The sequence below is a fragment of the Manis javanica genome, chromosome 3, assembly GCF_040802235.1.
Source record: "Manis javanica isolate MJ-LG chromosome 3, MJ_LKY, whole genome shotgun sequence".
Lineage (NCBI taxonomy): Eukaryota > Metazoa > Chordata > Mammalia > Pholidota > Manidae > Manis > Manis javanica.
Window position 1 is genome coordinate 59,133,862 of NC_133158.1, and position 9,605 is coordinate 59,143,466.

Sequence of the window (9,605 nt, forward strand, 5' to 3'; positions counted from 1 at the left end):
ATTTACCATTAAAAAAAACTTGATTATACAAGATATACCAGCTTGGTATAAGAAATTTAAAAATGTTTAGTGGAGAAAAATACTCTTCTACCTGGACATCTTACTCCACAGAGATAACTGTTATTAATTTTGTAATGTATATATTTTAATATGGTGATGTATGTGAATATGTCTTTTTTCCTTTGAGCAGTGTTAGCATTTATTTAGTATTGCTGTAGCAGTTAGGTTGCTTATGGCTGCAAGTAAAAGAAAGCCTAGTTGAGATGAACTTATTAAATTTAATGTAGGGAATGTGTTGGCTAATTGTTCTAGTCAGACTTCTTAGTTTAAGCAATAGAATTTGATCCTGAATGGTTTAAGGATATTGATAATGCATATTTGTTGAAATGATATTGGATAGCTCAGAGCCTAGACCAAACCAGAGCCAGGAATAAATAAGGCCGTAGATACAGTCCAGTAGAAACACTATGCTAGCGCCTTAGGCACTGGATGACATTGTGACTGTTACAGAAATTGCTGCTTGTGGGGACTGGCTGTGGCTTGCCTATATGTTCAAAGTGTCAGTTTACACCACTAGTATTCAGATGTTATCCCAGCAATACTTTGTGTGCTTTTACAAAATACTTATGAGATGCAAGCAGAGAAAGGAACCTTCCTTTATTACATCAAGGAAGAAGATGGCAAAATATAATTGCATTGGAATTTCCATCAGATATACAACATATTGCCTTTGTTCTTCTTTCTAGGTCTGGATAAAATTGAGTTCTTACAGAGTCATGAAAACCAGGAGATCTATCAGAAGGCTTTTGATCTTATTGAGCATTACTTCGGGACGGAGGATGAGGACAGCAGCATTGCACCCCAGGTTGACCTTAGCCAGCAGCAGTATATCTTCCAGCAGTGTGAGGCTCCTATGGAAGGTTTCCAGCTTTGAAGCAATACTCTGCTTTCATGTTCCTGTGTCAGACCAGGCTACCCAGTCAAGTCCTCTTGTGGAGCCCGCAGTCCTCATGGAGCTAACTTCTCAAATGTTTTCCATAATACTGTTTGCGCTCATTTGCTTGCCTTGCGCACCTGCTCTCTTACACACATCTGGAAAACCTCTGGCTCTCTGTGGTGGAATACCCTTCTAATAAAAAGGGTAACCAGAACGGCCCACTCTCTCATGGAAAATCCCTAGGCTTTGGAGATCCGCACTTAAATATTATAAGAGTCATGGGAATATACACTTATTAATGTGGCTCCCTTTTTTTGTGGGGGAAAAAAGAGGACTCCTCCTCATTCCCTTTAAAGTGGGGAAAAATACTGATATTAAAAAGATGGGACTAAACCTTTATCTTGAATTTCATACAACTACTTGCAACAAGGGAGGTGTTTAGACCTGTTGTGTATACTTCAGAGTACTTTTCATGAGTTCTTCCACAGTGAACCCTTGGATTACCTGGTGGCTTTTTCTAGCCAAATTTGCATTAATCCTTACTGAGACTGGGATGGTTTCTTTCCTGTATTGGCGCCATTCTTCACAGATATTAAAGTTAAAACATCCGCTCCCTCACCTTCAGCCTTCAGTGAATGTGCTTTCTAGTTGTCAGGAATGCTGAAGAATTAACATTTTGACTCTTAAATGTGATACTGGTTTGAAGATTCCCTTAGAGCAGAAAGGAGAGGGGCACATAGTAATCTGTATGGCTGTCGCTTCTCTTTGATCTTATGTGTTTTAGGATTTGGAAGTGGTTCAATTCTTATGCTGGTAAGAAGAGTTAGAATCCTTAGTAATGAAAACCATATCCTTAATTCAATAAAAAAGTGAAAACAAACAAAAACCCTTTGGTTTTCCCAAACTCAACCAGTGTGACGGAAAGGCTGTGTTTCTGCATTAAAACATGTTTCAGGCTTTGTGGTCCTGATCGAGGTCCTTACTAAATTGGACTTCACCCTAGGTGCTTTTCCCCTTTGTGATTGGCAGATAACATACTTTTAAAGGTTACTTAAGGAAAGTTTTTTTTCTTAGTTGGGTGAGCTTGATTCAAATGTAGTCATGCTGCATATATGATCCCTTTAATGTAGCATCCTTACCCTACATAACTATCTTCTCAACATTACCTGTTGAACCCAGATAAGAGCAGTGATCCTTTCTTATAACCTTATTGTTCCTTAATCATTTCATTTCATCTCCTATTAGTACTGCCCAGTCAAGTCTCCCCATTAAATTAAAACAGTTCCTACCTTCTGGCTCATTTAATGATGACTGCAATCTGTACCTGCAAATGGCGCTTCCAGTACTGTCTTCGGTGATCTACATTTGTGCTTGGACTGAACAAAAAAATAAGCTTAAATTGCCAAGAGAACTGCAGCTGAGTTCAGTACAACTCCTTGGTGCTAGTTGGCCATCTTGACTCAATGTTGGGACACACTATCTGAGATTTTTTGTCAATGTGCTGTTCAAAAAGAATTCTGATGAAGGAAAAGTTCCTCACTTCTGTTTTAGAAAATACCCTTTCAGACCTCTTTAATCTTGTCCTCTTCTAGCATTCATTTTAACCCCAAAGTGTAACTGTTTGGAAGTTCTCCTGACAAGTTATTATACATCTCTGGTAAATCCTGCTGAATGTTAGGGATATTCAGAGCTTTCATACCTCATCATGTTACTTAAGCAACCAACTTATGCGACCTGATTTAAAAAAATCCACTTCATTCAAAGTAGAAAGATACAAAGACAAAGGACATTTATCAGCCCAGCGTGTGATGCATTCTTCAAATCTAGTCTGTAGTTGTGTCTGTGCTCTGGATGGATACTGTCTGATGTCTATCTGTTACTGATGGAGCAGCCACTGCAAAACTAGTCAACGCCCTTCTATAACTGTTACTTTCTCTAGTGCTGCTTTGTGCTGAAAGAACATTTTAGTTTATTGCACTTGACCTGTAAGAGACTTTGATTCTTTGTAATTTTAGGGACAAATTAGGTGGTTAATTTAAAGAAAAACTTTCAATGTTGCCTTTACATTACATTAAACTAACTTCTTTCAGAAGGATAATAGAAGCACTGATTCATAGTAAAAACCTTGTTTTTAGCTTTGACTTTTTTTGTGGCTGAGTTTTTTAAATTGTAAATTACTGGTAACATCATTTCTCTAGGGTGTTTTAAATCATGTACCTTCTGTTGGATAGTTAAAAAAAATTACACTTCATTTTGATAAACCACTTTGAATGGAAAAAATATAAAGCACACACACAGTTGTTTCCCCACGTTGTTAGAATAGTATTCACTGAGAATTTTTGCTAGCAACTGCAGGTGTCTCAATGAATGAATTAAAACAAAGCCCATCTAACTATTGTGGTTTATTTTCTGTCTGAAATTATCTTGCTCCTATCCTATAAGTTCATGAGCCATAACTAGCTAACTTTTTTTGCAATAAATTGTTCTTTAGATATAAAATTTGGAATTGACTAAAAGCTAGATCTCAGTATACTGTTAGAACTGATGAAACAGCCTTTTTGGTAATGGAAATGACATTTTAGGAGGTGACTGTAAGTCCTTTTTTTAGTTCTCTGCTTGGGAGATTCTATTACTTCACTTTCAGTTTATTGACTACCTTGTGACTAAGGTGTTACTCATTACAAAGCATGTTAATTTCAACACAGGAAAACTTAGGCAGTTTAGTATGCTAATCAGGGGGAAAGTGGGTTGATTTTCCTTCCCCCGCCCCCCTTTTTTTTCCTGCTCCATTTCAAAATTTTTTTGAAATGAGAACTTTGATGGGGAAAAAAACCTGAGTATTTAGGATGTAAAGGCACCTTGTACCTGAAGGGCCAGCAGGTAGATATGGTTAGATTGAGAAATACCAGGAAAGGTAGAGGTGATAAGATATGAAAAGTAGTGAGATTTAGGAGATGGAAGTTCTTCATGGAACACTTTAATTCATGTTCTTAAAAGTAATCAGGACCCTTTTAAACCTTGTCAGCTGTACTGTTTTTGGAAAGTATTGGCCTACAATTGTTTCTTAAAATCTGTTCAGATAAAGCTGGATGGGCTCTGGGTCATTTTTCATATTGTCACAGATATAAACATTGACGATTATCCCATAATAAATCTGAATTATTCCAGATTGTTGCTGATTTTGCCTAAGAAAAAATATGTAGTATATTTTATAAACCAAACTTTGTCAACTCAATTCTCTATTCTATGTGGCCATCCACAGGTAACTTTGAATTGACTCCTCTAGTGCTAAATAAACATATCAGCTAATTAAGCCCCCAGTTTGGGGTTGCATTATCAAAGGGTTTTATGCAGTTGAAGGATTTCTTGATTAGTTTTGTGAACCTTTTGTATCAATAGATGAGTCAGCTGTTTTAGGGCTTATGGCTTTTTGTATAAGAAGTGATGTCTAAGGATGATGTTCAGTAAAGAAAGGGATCCATTTTTAGAGAGGGGTATTATTTGCTTTCCATATTTATATACCACGCAAAATGTGTGCATTTGCAGAGATAGGCTTACCTGTTTATCAAAGTCTTAAGTCTGGATTTTTTGCCATCTGAAATTAACAGCCATTTTCTTTTGCTATGAGATGAGCAGAGTATCTGCTCAGTTGGGAAATATTTTTGGCTACCTTTTTGGTCATCAAAAGTTAAAAGTTATAAGAAAAAAAAAGTTTAATTGAAGACCAAATGTGGCACTAGTACAGTAAGCCGGCTCTAATATGAAGAATATTCTATAACATGTTTTGTCAGAAAAGGATAGGTAGTAACAGTGGCTACCAGGACATCAGAAGAAAGTGTGATAAAGTAAAATAGCACTATATACTAATTTTAAGATTATCAAATTACACTGGATATAAAATGCATCTGGAAAGTTTGGGGTAAGGAGAAAGGATTAAGTGTAGGTGAAATTCCATTCTGTTTTCAATTAAGGGTAGACAAGTAAGTCCCAGCCTGTTTTCCTGCAGGTCAAATAAAGGCAGCTAGTCTCTGTTGTGTGCCAGGTGCCTAAGGACTTTAACTTCTAGCTTCATCCTCCAGCTGCTCTTTGAGGTAAATACTTGTCACTATGTTATAGGTGACAAAATCATGACTTAGAGTTTACTTTGCCCTATGGTCACAACCCTTAGACAGTGTCCAAAGGTGGGGAAGAGCCTTGCAAATTGTGGGTCTAGAAGACAGACGGTAACAGTGGAGGTCAACAAGTCTCTTAGAGCAGGCACAGCTGGGCCAGCTCGTTTTTCTTGGACCATTTTGACTCTTCCTCGTCACCAGCACCCAGTGACTCAATCCAGGTGTAAATTGATTTTGGGTTACATATTCTGGTATGTAGACCCTCAGCGCAAACATCTTCCCATAAAGTAGCACTAAAATTCTCTGATGACAAAGTTAAAAATATATGCATATGCAAATGACTGATTTTGAGTTAGTAGTATAATGGCTAAACTCAAACATGTTGCCATTCAAACTCACATGTAGAAAGTATTGACACAGAAGGAAAGGTTTTGGTGTGAAGAATACTGCCCTAGAGAGCACTTCCACCTGCAGATGTGAATTTCACACAGCTGACTTCCTAAAAGAATATCATCCAAGGAGTGTCCTAAGTTCAAAAGATCACCTTTTAATGTATATTGTTAAGTATATTGCTGCTTACTTCATCATTTTGACCACTTTATGTCCTTTTTCAAAGTGTTGGAATAGCTGTAATGATTTTACGTACCTGAATGGGGAGGGTCTGGTCAAGCCATGGGTGAGTGCCTGGCACATAGTAGGCATTCAATAACTACTAAATGAAGGAATATGCATCTATGTGATACTAGTAAAGGGTGCTTGGTTCCAAAAGAAAGTTCAAAAGAATTCCTTTATGCTGCTATCAGGGGACATAATTTGACCTGAAGTTTACAAAAGCAAACATGGTCGTACAAGAGGCCCATCATATAAAAAACAAAAAACTTAGGCCTTCTGAGAAGTGATTAATTTTACAGTATCACTAATTACAGTCAACCCATATGTTTGTTTATAGCAAAAATAGCTCATCAGTCATTTCTAGCATATTATAAAGTTAAAATTTTTTTTGCAAATTATATCAAATCAATGTGGAAGCTGGTTATTGCTATAAGCTTTTAAGTAGGGATCTTTCAGTTTTACATATATGTACTGCTGTATGGGAACATTTTCTTTATCCAGTCCTCCACTTAAAGTGACAGATCAGTAGAAACAAAGATTGTATTTCTTGATTCCATGATTACTTCTCTATTTTTGAGAGATTCCTCTGATTTTTTTCTGAAAAAATCTCAGCAAAATACAACCATAGTTTCTACAGACTACACTGTCATCTATAGTGCAAAACTGTTAGGTTTACGAGTTTATTAAAGTTAGCTTAGATGACTGTTGACCCTATTTCATTTGCCATTTCAAAAAAGTTACTGTTTTCTAATTTTAAAATCAATAAATGGTCATTTCTATAATACTGAATGTTTTTGCAAAGAATAAAGTTAAATCCCTTTATCTATATACTCATTTAGCCACCAGGAGTCCAGTGGGTGTCTCTAATATGGATCACTGCCTTACCGGAACCACTTGAGCGCAGCATTATGTAGAGTGATGAGTAAGGAGGAAACAGACCCAGAGGACCACAGTAGGGAGAACAGTCACTGGGTTTGAGAGCAGTCTGGGCACACTGGGCTTTAAGTTACCATATAAAATGCAGAATTTTCAAGATTAAATTGTGAGCATGAGGAGTCCTTGGGAAGTCGGCAGTGACATCGTAGTCGGCTGGAGGCAGTCTGTTTTTAGATCAGTTAACACCTAATTATTTTAGTGCCCCTTTGACTTTATAAGATCTGTCGGTTCAGTTAAGTTACAGTGTGACCCCAATCCAGCCAAACTGGAGTTTCATTTACTTGAATTGTTAGTGTCCTAAGCAACTCTACATAGTTCTATTCGTGATTTTTGAGGACTGGATTTGGTAATTGGAATTGCTATGAAAGGTAGCCAGTTAAGACATTCTTAATGAATCAATTAAAGAGGCCATGGTTAGGTCTGATGCACATAACAAAAAAGGTGTTTTTAGTTAGAAAAAAAACAAGAAAATGATCCATTTGTGGCAACATTTCTATTTGCTGTACTTGCAAACTTAGAGGAGGCGAGTGGAAGGGGAGTAAATTTTTTTATTTTTTTAAATTTTGGTATCATTAATCTACAATTACAGAAAGAACATTATGTTTACTAGGTTCCCCCCTTCACCAAGTACCCCCCACATACCCCTTCACAGTCACTGTCCATCTGTGTAGTAAGATGCTGTAAAATCACTACCTGTCTTCTCTGTGTTGCGCAGCCCTCCCCGTGCCCCCCTACACACTATACATGCTAATTGTAATGCCCTTTCTTTTTCCTCACCCTTATCCCTCCCTTCCCACCCATTGTCCCCTTTCCCTTTGGTAACTATTAGTCCGTTCTTGGGTTCTGTGATTCTGCTGCTGTTTTGTTCCTTCAGTTTTCCTTTGTTCTTATACTCCACATATGAGTGAAATCATTTGGTACTTGTCCTTCTCCGCCCGGCTTAATTCACTGAGCATAATACCCTCTAACTCCATCCATGTTGTTGCGAATGGTAGGATCTGTTTTTTTCTTATGGCTGCGTAATATTCCATTGTGTATATGTACCACATCTTCTTTATCCATTCATCTACTGATGGACATTTAGGTTGCTTCCATATCTTGGCTATTGTTAACAGTGCAGCGATAAACATAGGGGTGCATCTGTCTTTTTCAAACTGGAGTGCTGCATTCTTAGGGTAAATTCCTAGAAGTGGAATTCCTGGGTGAAATGGTATTTCTGTTTTGAGCATTCTAAGGAACCTCCATACTGCTTTCCACAATGGTTGAACTAGGGGAGTAAATTTTTTAACCACAGGTTAGACTCAGCTCTAAGACTTCGACGCAAAATTTAAAGAAAACAAGTAGGTTTCTACAGGGAAGGAAACTTCCAAGTTACTACGTAGGTGACGATTATGGGCAGCAAAAAAAACCCAGAAATTGTTTTTAAAATAATGGGTAGTGTAAGGGACTTGAGAGCCCCAAATGCAAATCTCTATTTATGGTTTCTGCCACTTTGGATTTACCTGTGTGTGTTCCCTGCTCCTGCATACTCCACAGTTGCTGATGCTCCCTTCTTACCAAGGAAGTAAATTCTGGAATTCGTAGTCATAATTCCTGAGGACTACAATGTTAGGACATGCTAGTATCAGAACACGACTAGTGAATAAAGATTTAACTAGTTTTAATTGTAGCTTTAACTTTATTTTTACACAAGTTCCGGGTGCTATTTGAAAAAAAAAAAAAATTCCAGACCTTGAGAAATGAATTTTAATACTGGAAATTTCTTCAGTCAAATTCTGGGAAAATCTGAAGAAATACCATAACCTGATATTCCTATCAATACATTCTGATTGTGTGTCCCCTTTCTCTCACGCTTGTGATATTTCTAGTGGGCTAAATATACTCCAGCACCACCGGATCCTAGCCCTCAGGTCATGCGTTTTCCTTTTTTACTTTCTTCTTTACTAGTGCATTCAACACTGGTTTTATGTGTTCTAGCATGAAGTCATGACACAGATGTACTTAAATTTTTTGGAACAAAGCCTATACTTTGTTCTCTGAAGTGCCTTAAAGTGGAAAGTTTCTACTGATTCAGAATTTAGTGTTTGTAAGCTTACCAGGAAAAACCACACTAATCCAGGCTAATGATAGGATATAGAGTGGAGGAGGCAGGGTCTAACCAGAATTGAACTTTAAGATGTATTAAAGGGAAAAAAGTTTTTTTTAAAAAAATGTTACAAAGGGGAGGTCCGTGGTGCCCTTACTCATAATTTAACATATATAATGGATGTCACAAACCTGTTTTAAAGATGCTCTTCCCATTCCCAAACTCCTCGTGGTTATATCGTTAATTTGCAGGAGCTCCGACTATTTGTCCAGTCCCTGTCTAAATTCCAAACTAGAGTAGCAGTGTCTTAAAAGTAGTGAGGTTTTTACTATAGTTATTTTTTCAATATAGGTATCATTGAAACACAATCTTATGAAGGTTTCACATGAGCAACATTGTGGTTACCACATTCACGCAGATTATCAAGTTATAGTAATCATTATTGTAGGTGATAATTGTGCTTTTGTGCCTTATAAAGCAAGTCTTTCAGCCGTTAACAAGTACATGACAGATTCTTTGTTTCCAAATGCTTTAATCCTTGACTGACAAAACGTATTTGATGTTTTAACTCGGCTAGGTGGGGAGACCTTTTAAACAGAACACTTAACTGCCTCTCTGGGACTCGTTACTGAGCAATTACAGGTTTGGAGAAACGAAATAACTAGCTTACAATTTTTTGGTAAACTTATTCGTGTTTAAAGAGAAACCTAATCTGAAAGACACGCGTCGTTTACGTAATACTTTCAAGGCCATCAACCATTTCTTAAAACTAGGGAAGGCTCTCCAGAGCCTGATTAAGAGTAACCTTACACATTTCTTACCCTAGTGCACCAACTTCGTCTTTTTCCGTCTCAAGCAGCCGTACACATCTGAACTCTATTTTCTTTGGAAGTGTAAACCGTAAGGAAGTGCTAAAACACAT

At 37.3% G+C, this 9,605-nt stretch overlaps 1 protein-coding gene across 3 annotated transcripts in view; it reads left to right on the forward strand.

The window, feature by feature from the left end:
* KPNA1 (karyopherin subunit alpha 1) overlaps window positions 1–3,329 on the forward strand; it is a 72,598-nt gene extending 69,269 nt beyond the window's left edge. For all 3 annotated transcript variants that reach the window (XM_017676876.3, XM_017676862.3, XM_017676869.3), the window contains one exon: window positions 747–3,329. In XM_017676876.3, the coding sequence (XP_017532365.1) occupies window positions 747–934 (188 nt within the window). In that variant the 3' untranslated portion in view covers window positions 935–3,329. The remainder of the gene's footprint in view (window positions 1–746) is intronic.
* Window positions 3,330–9,605: the final 6,276 nt, after the last annotated feature.